Here is a 16,989-nt window from a genome sequence, read left to right as displayed (position 1 = left end):
CCCTTTTTGCAATCGTGCCACAATAAAAGACATCTTAATGACGACCCCTGAGGTGGTTTTAGGCGACCATTCTCTTGCAATACCCGTCTCGAAAGTTTTCATTCCCTCACATACTGGTGCTCTTTTTCTCCCTCTCTGTTTCTCTGTCTGTATTTTTTTAATAAATTTGTGCCATTTGATGATTTACAGTTTACACATATTTCAGCGGCACGCCCAGCATATATCGATTCATGATATTTTATTTTACTGTCTACAACTTTAAGGATAGTATCACTAATAACCGTCTCGCACTACAGTATGCATTCTGACGCATACGATTTCTTTATTCATGATACACACACACGCACACACTCACGTGTTCCATCGTAACCATACCTTGTACCGTTATCTGCCTTAGCATGTATGTATGTTGTACAGATAAGAAATGCAACTCAACTCTGGCGGCAGCATAATTCGCTGTTGTGGGGAAGGGTGGGAGAGGGGACTGACTCCCAGCTTGGATGCGGGTTGCTCTCAGTGCAGCAGATGTGGGCAGTGATGGAAAATACGACGGAAATAATATGAAATACGATATTTAACTGGACAAAAAATCTGAAAAAAGAAATGAAAAAATACAACTTAAATGAGCCAATGAATCCATCGATTTACCAGTCAATGAACAACAGAAAAAAACAACGAAAGGAGAACAGTCAGCATATAAAGTAGAGCAGTAAATTAAACCACAAAAAAATAAACAAAACCATTCGATTTCTTTTGTCAATCAATCCAAGTAGTTGGTGTTTTAATTGCTTTTTTCAATATTTCGGCCAACCGCTGGCCTCTCCATTCCTGGCAGAGTGTTCCGTACTGTTGCGAAAAATTAAAACGTTACATGAAAAAGATCACTCATCGGGAACCGGGTTATCGAGCCTAATTTTGTCTAACGCAATGCCCGGACACCGGCCGGTTTTTGCTATATCTTAAGGGGTAAGTAGTAGTTGCGCGGCGGTTCGTCCATTGAAGCGATCGAAATTATAGCTACTAAACACATCAATACAAAGTAGGCATTCGACAGCCTGGCAGCGTTTCTTATGCGGTAATCATCTTCTTTTGGCGAAAGACGAGCACACATTATTATCTCATAGGACGTTAGCTGATAAGTTATGTCTATTTGAAGGTCCTTACGTTGTAATCGCATGGCTTAGATAATAACTTAACGATAATCTGGGGATGGAGAAAAATGGGAACTTCGATGTTAAAAAAAACATGTTTTATAAAAAAAATTACATAACTAAGGTACACAAAAGCAGCTGCAATCTTGTATTTCGAGCCGGAGTGACAACTGTTCCTTCTTGCTAAACCGAAACTAACGGAATCTATTGTAACAATAGAGGGTGCCACACAATACCTAGCAGGCTATGCTTAAAATTTGCCCGTTTCGGCTTCGACCGGATTTCGATCGCTACTGTAAAAATGTTGGAAAATGTTGGGCAGGTGGTTGCTAAATGCTAGAGATATACCACAAAAGGAGCATGAAGACGAACATCTTTAAAATTTTACTAGCACTATAAATAAGAAATCTCACTATTCCTCCTTCGGTCTGCACCACATCCTTCTGCTCAAACGAGAGAGAGAGGAAAGAGAGCGAGAGAGAAAACGTTGGTCGCCTTCGTACTGCTGGAAGAGTTGTTGCTTGCGGCAGAGCGACAAAAGGGGGGTAGAGGAATTAATTTGCTTAAATGCTTTACGAAAATGAAAGCTTCCATTATTACAATCCGTGCGTCGCTTTCCGGCGGTACGCACCACTGAAGAGGAGCGCATCGGTAACCGCTTCGTGCCGAAACATCGACGCATGTTGCGCAGCAGTGTTAAGCTGACTTGAGCGTTTGGATTTTCCATTTGATTTAAATGTTTAATCTTTAGAATGAAAGAATTATTTTATAAAAATCAGTCCAAAACGTAAATTTCTAACGAAATAATCCACCGAACGAAACGTGTGCCGAACACATTCGATACATCTTAAGAACACCACACATATCATCGACTCGCTTTATCTGTGTAATCTTTTGTCTTTCTCTCGTAAAAAAAACAAAAAACACCGAAAGCACCAGGCATAAAAGAAAGGGAACTGATCACATTGATCAGCTGGCAGGCAGATAAAAATAGTTTCATTATTCATCTAATTTCGAACGTTCCTTGGCGCATCATTTAAGTCTTTCGAGTCATTACAGGAAGCACCAATCGCATGTGACCAGCGCAAGAGACCGCATTGAACACGTATTGAAACAAATGGGTTGAAGATAAAACTAAATTAAAGTAAGATGGTGTTGGATTGGATTGAATGGTAGCAAAGTCCAAACCGAAGAAAATTTAATTTTTGTACTTTACTATACAGATAGATACCGAGATCGGTACCGTATCTTCTAACGGTTGTAACAGGAAGCAATAAAGGACAGTAGATGATTGGCAGTGTTGATTTTGAATCAAGTAAGACGAGCACATTCACCGCTGCTATTGCAACCATCCAAGGAACCGAGATCCAAGCTGGCAGTGTCGGGCTTCGAAAGGGAATTTGAACGTTACTGACTATCTGAACAGACGAAACAGGCTGCTGAAGTGCCACACGACTGCTAGGATTATTTTCTATCTTTGTTATAAAATTTTCAAAATATTACCCATAAATTTTGATTAACCGATGCCGAAAATGATTTGGATTGCTGCTTTTTGATTTAGGTGTCTCCCTAGAGCTTTTTGTGCCATTTTTCATCGTTTTATGGTACGTACATCTTATAAATGACTTCTTGTCTCCTCTTTTAGCTTTACCTATCGGAAGGTAAGACAACGCCATGAGAGTGCGAAATTCAGTCCCTTTCCTTGTGTTACTATCGCCCAATCGTCATGTAGCATACCTCCGGTTAGTGCATTCGTTCTTCGTTCCCGACGTTATTTCGTTTTATCAGTCATGTTTTCATTTTTTGGCAGTGGTCATAAACTTTGCGCGCGAATAAATAATTCTATTCATGTGCAGTTACCGCAAACGTCGAGCTGTTCGGGCACAACCGTTGCACCGTTTGCAGAAAATATCAAGAGCAGGCGTTGGCGCTCATATGTGGTGGGTTGTTTTAAGGGGAATTTTCTAAACAAAATTTTGGGATAGTTAATAAGCTAAACCAGGGCTGAGCGACAGACAAAAATTAAACACAAACAGTTCCTCTCTTGCTTGCAAAGCCGCATACCTATCCCTACATCGGTCACGAATATGCGGGGGTTTTACTTTTTATCGTACTCCTTAATTCCTCTTCTGTTACTCCTTAATTATCGCTTAACTTCAGTTAATGTGTTTCATTAGATCCTTCCGTCAGTTTTCTCCTCAAGTGTTTCATCAAGTTTTTTTTAATAAAAGAAATACGTGTCATTTTCAGTCTTTCAGCCTCCGCGCATCGCTGATGATACTAATTGGGATAGGCTTGTTCGAGGACCCACATACGCAGACTTCAGAGGAGCATATACGGGGCAGTACGGTTCGTTTGTGTTATGGTAGGTATGTATGTTTGAGTGTGCATTTATAAAATATTAGAGAGTTTAGTCTCACACAATGTTACCACGTATTATACATCATTTCATCATATATGTCACATTCATTCCGTGTGAACGAAAGCCGAACGCCAGCTGCACATACTGCAGCACCCTTTCTACGCTACCCGACGCCACAGTCCCGATAAGCACTTCTGCGGATCCTGGTTTCCTGATTGCATTGTTCGACTTCACCGGGCGGAGAGAGGGCACGTTCGAGTTCTCGCTTTTCCATTCTATACGCTACAAATGAGATCAACGGCATTTGAAATAATTTTGTTTCCCTTTGTTACTCCGACCACCGGTTTCTGGCTTCATTTCACAGCATATTTCGTTCGCATAATCAATTTTGCTGTCATACTTTCTAAACGATATCTGTCTACAATAATTATTTTATCTAAATAAAATGTAAGAAAATAACTCTAAGCCCTCGAAATGCTGCTACTGCTTCCGACAAGAGCGGTATTTTAACTAAACGATCCGAATGATGATTGAAAATGTAAAACCAAATTTCAATAAAACGGGTTTAATGGTTTTTGTTGATCGCAACAAAGCGATTTTCAGTGACAAAAACGCATTACCAAAATATTTTACTAAATGCAGAATACCTCCGTTCGACATAGTGCACATCATGTGTTGCACTCCTTTGTTCTATCCCTCTCTCTCACTTCTTTCTCTCTCTCTCTCTCGATTTCTCTCTCCCTCTTTTACTCTCTCTAGTTCTTTTCATACTACTACACACATTATCTAACGTACCTTACATGAATCTAGCACAATTTAGGTTGATAATAAAGGGACAAAAAAGCTAATATAGATGTGTATTTTACAATAGACTCCCCCGGAAAAGGATCTATTGTGGCATTCCTTCTCTATTATGTTGTCCGCTCTCCTTACTACACAGTTTTGGTTTCCATTTCATTTGTATGAATCACTGCTTAATCTATATCTACATGTCAACTCTGCTTCTGACTTGAACAAGGCATCAGCCACCTCTATCGTACCACTTCCGGGGATAAGAAAATAAAACCGCCGGCGGCTTTCACGGCGGTCGGTCGATCGATCAGTTAATTCGATCTCTGGCGCAAGTTAATGCCGGCTACTGATGCAACGGCGGCACGACGATTCCGTCCTTGAGGCATCGTCTTTGATGAATCGGGACGATTGGCAGATACTGCCCGGGCACACGTGCGCTTCTTCAGTGGCGTTGGTACCGGTTGCTTCATATGTGACTCGCTGAGCTGCTCGTATAATGATGATCCAACCGCTCCGTTGCCCTTTTTAATCCTGCAAGGTCAGGAAGCAGATGCACTAGCGGCTGGCACCGCTGTCACCAAGGTGCGTGTAACAACGGCAGGTGCTGCGGTGAGCGTCACCGGAACGGTATCCCGCCGCGGTGCAGATACGGAAGAGCAGGAAGATGACGATGAGGACGATGCTGATGATGACATCGACGAAGAGGTAGAGAAAGACAAAGAAGGAGAGGAAGAGGGGAATGACACGGACGAAGAGACCTGCATCGATCCGCAACTTCCTCCAGCAGGCGGATTCGTGCTGCTGCTCCGGCTGTTGCTCGCTCTCGAAGCCTCAAAGGAAGCCTGAGATCCACTGGCCGACGAAGGAAGCGAGGTAAGAGAGGTCGAGAAGAGGGCCGAAAAATCCGTTTTGCCACTGGAAGTGTTGTCATCCTTTGTTGAAGTTGACTGACACGAGGCGGATGATCCACCGTCACCACGCTGCTGCTGTTGCTCTGTGGTCATCTGCTGTCGTTGGGGCTTCCGCTGTTGTTTCGGCGCTAATCGGAAGATAGCGCTACTCGCGGATAGGCGAGTGCTTAGCGCCGAGGAGCTAACGCTGTTCCAGGTATTGCTGCTGAGGTTAGAATTGCTGCCACTACGACTGCTGCTGATACTGCTACTGCTGCTGCTACTGCTGCCTATGCCCATACGAGTGCTGTTGCTAGCCGGTGCTGATTGTTCCTTTTGCAACATCAGACTGTACTGGTGAAGGGCCACGTGCGGATTGTTGTCCAACATTGGTTTCGTACTGAGCCGATCGTTTTTCAGGTAATCCAGCAGATTATTTTGCTGCTCATGCGTAAGCTGATGCACATCAACCTGCTTCTCGAGCTGTACATTTGCCTCTGGGAGCCACTCATCGGGTATGCTGCAATAAAGAAACACGGAAACAACAAGGTAAGACACGTGATTTAAATCCCCTCATTTCGGTTCAATCGATGATAACTTACATCTCAGCGGGAAACCAGCGAATTAGCACTTCCGCCGCTTTGCCGTTTGGCTTACGGCGTGCCATCTGACGTCCCCGGAACAGCAATTTCCCTTGCGGACCACTGGCGACGCTTCCTATACGCATCAGGCGATGCTGCAGACCCTCCATTATCCCGGAATCGAAGAAATCGGATCGACGTGCTACATGCGAAACGGGAACGATAGAAAAAAAAAACAGGACATGTTAGTTCTTCTTCGGTTAAAACACATGTTATCTATCTTTTCTTGTCAACTTTAAATCAATTTTCTTTTGCAATTTTTCATATAGGTATCTTGCGATTTTGGCTTCTGGTGTTGTAACTAGCAGTAGAGGATCGCGAACACAACACTCTTCGTCTTCGCTCAAGACGCATTTGGTGGTGTTGGGACCATCCATCCGTCTTCTGGATCGCTAATCGGTTGCTCGGATGAGTACACACACACGCTAGTTGAACTGTACCTGCATAGGAGCAAAAGCTAACTACCCAGGTGGTAAGAAACAAGCACATGGTGCGCGTCGAGGATGTTCTCCAGGAATTAATGATGACATGATATAGTGCTAGCCAGCTACAAACCAAATCTCGAGTTAAATGAACTTTAACTATAGTGCAGAGTGTCCTCTTCAAGGTGTGTGGGAGGGTGTGTGCCACACCCTCGAAAACAAAACAGAAACGGGAATTCCACGAAAACTATGCCGAAAATGAGAGTAGTCCCTCCCCAACAGTGCAGCCGCTGTCCGTTCAACGGTAACCTTACCTGAAACCGGTTGACGACGATAGCGAACCTTTTTGCCCGCCTTTCGGAGCACCTTCGACATCGGTACATCGGTTGACGATCGTTTGCTCGTACTAGCACCGTCCGTACTGGCAAAGTGTCCATTCACATGCTTCTCCAATGCGGCCTAAAAGACAAAAGGACAGAATCCAGATGGTTAAATCAGAGAAATCACTTTGCCAACGTATGTACACTACTATTGCATTTCCAGACCAACTTACCTGCGTAGCGAAACGCATGCCGCACCCGGGGACGATGCACTTGTGCAGTTTGGAACCCCCGTGCGACAGCACATGCTTTTCGAGCCAGTTGAACTTAGTGCACTCCTTGTTGTGCACCTTGCAGCCAACCCACAGACACCGGTACGATTCCTTCTGCGTGTTAACGTGCGCCGCTTGCAGATGATCCAGCAGCTGGGATGCACTGTCGAACTTGGCCTCACAGTCGCGCCAATAGCAGGCACCGTACAGCCGCCCATCACCAGACCGCCGGAAGCCCTTGCGACCAAAGTGATGGTGCGGTACGGTTGTACCGGACGACACTGGGAAGCGGATCGTTTTCGGTTGCGAAAGAATCGGACTCAGGGCACTGGTCGATGCTGCATCCATGCCCGCCTGCAGATCCATATCGATGCTGGGGTAAGACGTTGATTGCTGCAGCTGATCTTCAGCAGCACCAGCAGCACCATCGCCACTGCCACTACGAGAGATACTGGCACCATCATCCAGCAGATCGTTCGATGACGAGGACGAGGCCACCGACATTGGCTGTTCCGAGGGTGCCAGCTGATCATCGATATCCATCATCGATTGTTTGGCTCGGATCAGCTCCAGGACCGTACTTTTCGGTGACTTCTGGCACGACGAACCCGATCCGGTCCCGGTAACGGTGGATGACGACAGCGATAGTGCGGTTAATGTTGTTGCAGCTACTACTGCAGAGGCCGGAGTTGATGGCGGTGCTGCTGCCGCTGGTGGTGGTAGTGATGAGAGTACCGCAGCCGTCGATGGTTGCTGGAAAGCGGCTTCCGCTTCCGCTGCTGCTACTGCCACATCGGACAGTAATCGCAACGGTGGAGGCGATGGAGCCGATGCAGACGAAGATCCCGCTAATGATGCCGGCTTCGGCTTCGGTTGTGACGATGGTGCCGGTTCTAGCTGATCCTCGGAATCATCCGATATGGACGAAGCGGAAGAGAGGGTTGGCGATTGCGAGGGATGCATCATTGGTGAGTCATCGTCCTTGAGGCTTCGCCGGCGATGATGATGGTGATGATGGTGGAGAGCCTTCTTCACCGGAGGTGGTGCCCCGGAATCCGGCGATCCCGGTGAACAGAGATCGATCGTTAACGACTTATCCTCACTGTCACTCGAATTGGCCACAATACCGCTATCGTTGCTGCTGCCACAATCGAGCGATAGAGCGGTGGTCATTGCCGGTGATGATTTGCTGCTGCTGCTGCTGCTGCTGCCGTTGCTGGTGATATGCTGCGTTTCAGATTGGACCACTGCTGTTCCGGCTACTCCACCTGCATTAATTGATGGTGGTGTTTGCGTAGAACCATTAGTACGCCCACCGGAACTGCTTGCTACGGTCAATGGTGCCGATGAACGTACGGTGGCCGATGTAGAAGAAGCTATTGCTGCCGTTGTCGAGCTACGGCGAACTAACTTTGGCATCGTCTTGGAGGCCACCGCTGCTGCTACTGTCGATGGTGTTTTGTTGTGCGATGACGGTATCTGTACCGGTACCAATCCGGGAGGTTCACTAGCGACTGTGGCCACTTTCTGGAGTGGTGCTTTGCTGGCAGTGTTAGCAGTCGCGTACGCTGGCACCGTGGCAACGAGCGGCGGTGGCGACAGTGACTGGATGGCAGCGGCTAGTGTCGTGGTACCACTGTTAGCAACCTGAGCACCCTGGCAGGTTGTAGACACGACACTCGTTGTGGTAAGGTTATGGTGAGGTGTCGCTCCCGATGATACGAATGTTTGCGTTGTATGTGCTGACGGTAATTGTGGCAATGTCGCTGTTCCTTGTCCTGAATTTGTTGCAGCAGCTGCTGCTGCTGCTGCGGCCGCGGCGTACAGTGCTGTCGAGGAGATCGGGACGTACTGTGGCGAGGGTAGGATAGCCTGGGGCTGGGTAGTCGCAGGCTGACAAGCTACGGTGTTTAGTTTACCCGACGAATTCGCTGCCGCTGCTGCCGCAGCTGCTGCGGCTACCTGCGACTGGAGGTTCGTGGTGAGTGCCAGGAGTGAGTGCTGTGCGTGCTGTTGGAACTGTTGCTGCTGTTGTTGGTGTTGCTGCTGTTGCTGATGTTGCTGCTGAGCTGCTGCTACTGCGGCCATCAGTGCTGAATAGTTCGACAGCTGATTGGCGGCCGCAGACGAAGGGCCGGCTGTCGGACCCGCCGCCCCCTGTGTCGTCGCCGGCTGCAATGGATGCAACGCGGGAATGTTGGTGGCCTGCGTCGCCAGACTGGCCGGTACCAGCGAATTGAAGATCGGAAAGGCGGCCGTATTGACAAAGACACCACCGTTGGAGGTCATGATGAGTTGCTGAGGTGCAAACGCTTGGTTCACCTGCGGATAGAGCGCTGGCGACGAATGCACTGTGATACCTTTCGTCTGGGCAGCCGTTACCGGGCAAGAGGAAAACGGTACAAGCGTGGTGGTCGGAGAAGCCGGTTTAGCCGTAGCAAACATGCCACCAAAGTTCATGTTCATTGCTGACGCTTCCAGCGTGAAGCTTTGCTGATGGTGAGGATGTTGCTGCTGCTGCTGCTGTTGTTGCTGTTGCTGCTGATGGTTTCCGGTAGCAAGGGAATTGGCCACCGCTGCCATCGCCTGCTGTTGAGCGGCAACGGCTGCCGCTGCCGCAGCTTGCTGCTGATGCTGCTGAAACTTGATGATCGTGGCGTTCATGTAGAGTTGTGGCGGTGGCGCTACGGTGGTCGTAGTGGCTCCGGTATGGTGGTTACCGGCATGTGTTGCTGGCCGCGCTGCAGCCAACCCTCCGTTCGTAGCTACCAACATATTGGCAGCATTGGTCGTTGCCGAGCTGTTGGCTGATGATTTGCTCGCTGCCATCGGCAGCACGTTCGTGATCTGCACCAGATTCGGAAGCTGACCGATCGATTGCATGGCAGCAGGACCGGGCAGCGTACCGGCTGCCATCGTTGCTGCTGCTCCTGCTGACGATTGTTGATGAAATTGATAAACGGCCGTTGGGGGGTTCGGTTGTGACGGTTGCGGCATCAGCTTGGAAGCAATCGAAGTGCCACTGTTTCCACTCTTCAACGAATTTCCACCGGTTGGTTGCGGTTGGGGTGCGATGGGTTTGTACTGTGGTCCAGCAGTTGACGTTCCGAGCGTTGTTATGGTAGACGCAGCGGAGCTTACTGGGGTCCCATTGCCCGTTGGCAACCGAATAGCCGTCAGCAGTACGGCCCCTGTACCGCCTGGTGTTGCCGCGACCGATGGTTGCTGCGATTGCACTAGCTTCGCTTCGCTCTTCATCGTAAGCGTAGTATTGCTAGCGGCAGCCATTTGCTGATGATGCAGGTGGTGCTGGTGTTGATAGGTGGTAGTAGCAGAGGAAGCAGCCGTCACTAGCGAGGACGTCGAGGAGGACGTTGCCTGAAGGTGATTGAAGCTAACCATCGTGGTGCTACTGCTGCTCGCCGTAACAGCCGCCGCCTTGGCTGCAATTGCATCAATACTATTGCTGCCAACGGTGCTGTGCTGCAGCGAACTGGTGCTGGTGGTGGTAGTGCGTGGTGCTATGTTGACTGGTTTCTTCGGTTGTCCAGTAACTCCCAAGAATGCTCCTGCTTGCCCATTAGTGGCTGTGTTGCTACCACTACCGTTTGTCAGTTTGCGTGTCGGTGCAATGCGAGCCGTCTTTCGTTCAATTTTCTTCATCGCATTACCATTGCTGCTACTGGTGTTGCTGCTGCCACTGGCAACGGTTGCGATGCTGGTAAGAATGTTGTTCGACGTAGTGGCTGCTGCTGCTGCAGCCGCTGCAGCTGTAGCAGCAGCCGCTGCCGCAGCTAACGTGGCCACAGCTTCCGCTTCCTCTTTCGTCGTTATCCCACCACCGTTGCCGGTCGATAGCTCGGTACCGGAGGAACTCTTCATAAACTGAATCTGATGTTGCTGGATCAGCTTGAGATACTTTTCATAATCCGCACCATCCAATGGAGCCGGCGGAGGGACGCTGCTGGTTTGGTTACCGCTAATGCTGCTGTTGCTGCTAGTAGTGTTGCTGGTGCTGCTGGTCCCACTGCTGCTTACTACCACTGGTTTTGTGGAGCTCACTGAAGATGCGGTGGTTGATGCCGCCGCCGTTTGGATGATACTTTTCTGTTGCAACACAGCCGTCCCGCAGGTGCGCAGCTCTGTGGTGGTAGTTGTCGTGGTGGTAAGCAGTTCGGCGGCAGCTGCCGCCAACGTTTCACCAGCAGCTACCCCAACACCGGCAGCAACACCGGAAGCAGCGATCGTGGTCGTCGTCGTCAGCTGTTGTTGCTGCTGCTTACGCTGCTGCATCGTGATTGCACGTCCCGCTACGGTTTTAATGTTTCGCTTGAGCGTATTGAACGGATTGGTAGATTTCATCTGGGACTTGAAGTAACCCGTAATCTTGTTTGGCTTCGTCAACTCGCTGGCCGCGGCCGCAGCAACCGCCATCGAGGCCGTGCTTGAACCCGTTCCATTGTTACTCGTCGTCCTCACGTTGGTTAATGTGGCGGCGGCCGCAGCATTTGCCGCAATGATCGCCGCCATCTGTGTTAGCTTCTTTTGTGTCACATTGCCAATGGCCGGTGACTGGGTGGACTGGCTAGTGATGCTAGTGCTACCCACTGCGACCAGGGCCGGAGGACCGCCGTTCAAAGGGACAGAAGCACCACCGCCTGCTGCTCCAATGCGGGCCACAGTCGTACCCGCGGTGTTTGTACCGACCGATTTGCACACGGTCCTGGGCTCCTGTGTGTTGGGACGTGCACGCTTTGCCGCGATGTTGCTGCTGTTCGCTCCGGTACCTCCGCTACTATTGCTGTTCTGGTTACCGCTACTACTATTGCTGCTGCTACTATTGCTTTTGCCATTTCCTTCCGTCTGAACACCGGTGGTGGTTGGTTGTTGAAGCGTTGGTTGTGATGGAGTCAAGGCTTGCTGCGTCGTTGTGGTACTCGCCGCTACTCCAACCACAGTAGGCTGCAAGCGTTTCAGCTTGTTCGAAGGACTCACTGTGACGAGGGCGCTAGTGCCACTGCCGCTGATACCGTTGCTACTGGTGCTGGTGTTGTCGTTGATGTTGCTGTTGCTGCTGTTGCTGCTGCTACTGCTGCTGCTGTTACTACTGGCGCCGTTGGTTGACTGTTGTTCCAACGTTCCTGCACCCACCGCGGCCGGCAGTCCAGTGCCGTTGACAGCCGCTGTCATTCCGTGGCTACTACTACTAATGCTTATACTACCTCCGCTAACGCCGTTAGCACTATTACTATCGTTCAGTGCCGTGGCAGTGCCGCTAGTTGGCTGTGTCTGTGGTATTACAATGCCGCCGCCGTTCACACTGCTATTGCTCCATGGCCACTGGTGATGGTGCGGGGAGAAGGGTTGCTTTATCGTTATGCCGCCCGTCTGTGTATGAGGGGCCATCGCCACCTTCCTCTCAAATCTTGCCCCCGATCCTGTTCCACTACCCCGCGTCCAGTTCCTGGCTGGGGCACGCGACCAAACTGTTTTCCTTGTGGATACTCCTCCTTTTCTACTGCCACGCTTCCGCTGTTGCTGCGCTCTTCTCTCGGCTCCCGGTGATCCTTCGTCTTCTTCGGCGTCTGCGTCCGCTGCTGCTGTTCTCCTGCGATCCGCTGCCCTTTTGCTGATGCATTGAGGTGTCCGCTAGCTAATGGGTGTACTAGTACTGCATCTACCACCACTAATCTGCTAGCTCAGCCAGATTATCCACGACGTCGAAGACATCCTTTTGCAGCGAGAGTGAATCACCGTAAACCAGCTTCTCAGCATGCCATCATGGCCACGGTCTTGTTCAATGCACACACGCGGTCCGTAGTGTACCGTCGAACCAATGACTGAAAGGATAAAAATGATAAAATAAATCAGATTAGTCAAGTGATAACCCTCTCGATTCGATTCGTGCTAGAGGAAAACGGGTAACGCTAAACGACCGTTACAGTCAGCAGCAATGGCCCTAACCTTGTAATCCCTGGCCAATCTCGGACAACCTCACGATTCACGAAGGGGGGGTATTCGAAATCCGGTTTTCGCCAAGCACCGGAGTTAGTTGCGTCCCAAAATATCGAGATTCATTCAGTTCCAGTTTGCTCCGTCCTTTATCCTGAACTTCCACTGTTACCGGTTCTAGGTGTTTGCCACGAGCGTCCAAAACACTCACTCCCCCGACCACTCTCATGGTGCGGCGTCCCATATTTCCGCCGTGCGGACATTGACCTTCGGAGTTTTTTTTTCTTTTTTTTTACGAACGAACGCTGTGTATGTTTCATAACGATAGGACGCCCCGACGCCCCGGTGACAGCTGGTTAGCGACAAGTTCTCCTCCTGCTTGAGATGCGAAAACGCATCGTTCCATCCCACCATCGATCCGATCATCATCAACTGTATGAAACAGGTTTACACCATCCTGTACCTCCCCGCCCCGGTCTCTTTGGTTCATCCCTCGTCCCACCTAGACTAGACTGCAGGAAATCAATTTCGCTTTCCAAACCTCTTTACCGAGCCGGCCCGAGTCTGGCATTGCCAGGGAGCTCGGACGAAATGGAAAGAACTCCAACTCCGGATCTTCAGTTCCTCCATCGAGGCTCCATCATTGCATTACCGTCACAGAGACCCCCCCCATCATGGTGGTGAGTGAAGAAACGAAACCGTGGTCTGTGAAAGCCTCTCAAAAGGTTACACACAGGCGTCCGGAAGTGTGTCTGTATAGCAAGTGTGCGTGAAAAGGGAGCTTCGCCTCGAACAGAGGTTCGAGGAGGTTTGCGTTGGGCAATGTTTTATTCATGAACAGAAGAACCATCGACCGAACGGCAGGCACACAACACTAGAGGGTCTCTGGGCATGCGGCGGTCCAGGAACCGCGTGTGACTTCGGGATTTTACTACGTGACCGTCGGCACTCGTATACCCGATGATGCTGGGTGTATGTGGTGTGCCCGAATATGTTGCTTCTGCGCACCACATCCCAGCTAACAGATCTCGGGGGCCACACTCGGGGGAGGGGCGGTAGGCCAAAAGAGGTTCTGCCTTTTTCCAAGAGCGGCACAGCGCATCTCTCGCTCTCTCGCGGCGTTTCCGGCGAACCTACAGACCGGACTATCTCTCCCTGTGCTGTTTCCCTTCCCTCCGAAGCCGCTCGTTGGCAATACTCTCTTCTCAACCATCTGATCCACCGAGGCATGAGAGGAGCATGAGGAAGCAGAAGACGTAGTGCTCACCTGCACATTCCAGACGATGTGGTTTGGTCGGAAAGAAGGGAGGAGTGTGGTGCGATAGAAGCCCTCCAATCTTCCCCCCCATTCAACCCTCGCTTGAGTCCTGTATCCTCCACTTCGAAAGATGGTCAACAGAAAAGACAAACCGCAGCAGAGCGAAGGGTTTTCATTTGGTCGTAACACACGTCGGGAGAGCATGGTTGGCAGTTCTCCCGAGCTGTGGCATTTCCCTCTTTTCGGTTCTTCCCAAATAATCCTCGATGTAGCCCCAGCAGCAACCACTGAGTACACACGTTTTTGTGGATCACGATTCCAACAGATGCGCGCCGTATCCAAAGGAAACTAATTTGTAGCTTCATTACATTTCTCAGATGTCTGAAGGGCTGTGTGTGTTAGTATGGGATCGGACATACGCCACTGCTGGTGCACAGTTTGCAACCATACCGGCTCCGTTTGTCCCTTCCAATATTCTACATATTGAAGAAAGTTGTTGGAATGAATGCTTCCACAAAACTGCGAAACTTGGTTTGGCGAAATTCTTGTAGGAGTAACTTATCTAGACGCAGAGCAGTAGAAAAATTACGACTTGTACACAAACAGCCTAAATTCTCTTGCCCCTGTTACAAGAACTCGAACTAAATATGCATCGGTTCCATCTACTTTGGGTATTTCGAAACCGAAAACGAATTGCTACCAGACACAAGGCATGTAAATGCCGTAAATGCTTAATGGAATTTCCATCAAGCGCCTCATTCTCTGGAACGAGAAGCAACGCATTCCGGCGCTGGTAGCGGCTGCTGCTGCCCCCCTCCGGAAATCGAGCACGTTTCCGGTGAAGGACTACCAGCAACCCACCACCGCTACACGCTCTTCTGTTCAGCGCCTCACGCTTCGTTAACTTCGAACATTTTGTGGAAAACTTTTCGGAGAATTTCACTCTCCACGAGATGGTTTCGATTTCATCCTTTCATTGGTCAAGTCAATGCCTCATCGACGCAGCCAAACTAACTGACGCGGGGGGGTTCAATGACATTCCGTTTGCCACTGATGCGCTGTGTCCGAACGGTCGGCAGGCAGGACTGAGGCATGTTCCCAGCTTCCGGACAGTGCAAGGAGATTGCAAGAATTCGGACGTATCGTAACACCATCAATCAAACGTGCAATGTAATTTGAGGTTCCTTCCAACCAATGTACCAACATTCCTACAGCCGCAGTAGCAAAGATAGTTGCAGAAGCTGCCATCCGGACCACCGTCTGCAGGTCCGGTGACCGGTGCGAGAGCTCCTGCTGATTTCCAGGAGAGGTTGTGTTGGGAGCCGCGACGACCGCAGACAGAATGTTGGGAAGATTATCTCCCGAAAAAAGAAAAACACCCTGACCCAAAGGGGTTTATACCCACGGTCGGTCGGAGAGGTAAACAGAACTCATTACCGGTGCCCCATTGCCCCTAACCACTTCTCTCCGGCTCAGGTATGGAAGCCAGGGGCTCACACAAACACTCGAGGACCATTTATCATCCATCCAGGCTCTCCCCAGCCAGCTAGTAGGAGGAGGTGGTCTTCCAGCGAAACGAATCTTCGAAAGATCGCTTGTAAGGGATGGCCCTCTGCCGCTGCCGCTGCCACTGCCACTGCCCAGGATGATGATGATGATGATGATGATGATTTGAGAAAAAGTTCATTACTTGGCCATAACTTTGAACTTCGCTTTTCCACACTTCTGCTGCCGAGGATGAGGCGTTTAGGAGCCCCCCCTCTTACAGTTCTCGCCCGCAGAGATGGGAAGTTATGGAGGTAGAAAAATGGGGCAAAAAGTACCCCATCATCGCGCGCACCGATTGTTACTATCATCTCATATGCCAGCACCAAACGTGTAGGTAACGCGCAGTACGAACAGCAGCATCATAATTGTGTGCATGTGTAGCTGCTGCTGCCGCACCGTCGCTCTTTACATAATTAGCATCACCATGAAGGCCCTCCAAGCTAGGTAGGTAGGTTTGATGGACGGGTACTACCTTCCTCTACATGAGATCTTTGCTTCTTCCCCCTAGGCCAGCATTTACCCACCCGCGGGATTTGCGTTTACTATTTTTTCCTCTTCTCCATTTCAATTTTCACGTAATGGTCACGCCGTCGATGAGCGATGAGTGCTAAGTGGGCGGCTTTCGAGGGCAATAGGGACCTTACTATTGCCTATGACCATCATTCATGGCAGAGGCGCCCATCGTTGTCACGCTAAATGCCTTCTGCAAAGGTTGAGCTATCAATCGTTCGCCATGGCATGGATTTACCAGTACTTAACAAGATTTTAAACTACTTTTTGACTTTCTTCTGGGCCATGCAGACTGCTATTTCCACTGCAGGTGAAACATAGAAGAATGGGATGATTCTTTTCGACCAACACTTCTAAACATGAGCTACTTCTGCCGGAATCTCCTACACTACGCTCGTCAACCTCATAATGTTCCAATCATCAGGCTAACGAAAGCAGCCCCAGTGACCCTTTGCTTTGCTGTATAAAATAGAGTGAACAGGAGAGGGAGCAGCAGTTTATGGTGAAATGAATTTAATTAATTTTATGCGTAGCCATTAAAAACATGTGCCATCGCTTCCCTGTCCCTCGGATCACGAGAGAAAAAGAGAGAAAGACACCCAAGAGGTGCGTACGTGAGTGCGTGCGTGCGTGCGTGCGTGCGTGCGTGCGTAGAGAACGTTTATGTTGCCAAACATATATCCCTTCGCTCGTCACGGGAGAACCACCGGCCGGTCTGCGGTGGGAATTTGGGGACGATCATTTTGATTGACTAACCACTCCTCCGAGCCTCCATTCTTCGCGGAAGTCACTACGTCGCTGCGGTCCTCTGCCCGCGTAGTGTCTTTCGTGATGTGATCGATTCGATAATAAACGAACGACATGGTATTAA

At 49.7% G+C, this 16,989-nt stretch overlaps 1 protein-coding gene across 1 annotated transcript in view; it reads right to left on the bottom strand.

The window, feature by feature from the left end:
- Positions 1-467: 467 nt before the first annotated feature.
- Positions 468-16,989, bottom strand: part of LOC125953382 (zinc finger protein jing homolog) — a 56,466-nt gene continuing 39,944 nt past the window's right edge. The window contains exons 2-5 of the mRNA XM_049682913.1: positions 6,812-12,690; positions 6,573-6,717; positions 5,798-5,978; positions 468-5,715 (exon numbers count right to left, since the gene is read on the bottom strand). Coding sequence (XP_049538870.1) covers positions 4,845-5,715; positions 5,798-5,978; positions 6,573-6,717; positions 6,812-12,256 — 6,642 coding nt within the window. The 5' untranslated portion in view covers positions 12,257-12,690 and the 3' untranslated portion in view covers positions 468-4,844. The remainder of the gene's footprint in view (positions 5,716-5,797; positions 5,979-6,572; positions 6,718-6,811; positions 12,691-16,989) is intronic.

The sequence above is a fragment of the Anopheles darlingi genome, chromosome 3 (assembly GCF_943734745.1).
Source record: "Anopheles darlingi chromosome 3, idAnoDarlMG_H_01, whole genome shotgun sequence".
NCBI lineage: Eukaryota > Metazoa > Arthropoda > Insecta > Diptera > Culicidae > Anopheles > Anopheles darlingi.
Note: the sequence above shows the minus strand (reverse complement) of the source record. Positions and strands in the feature narration are given on the sequence as shown.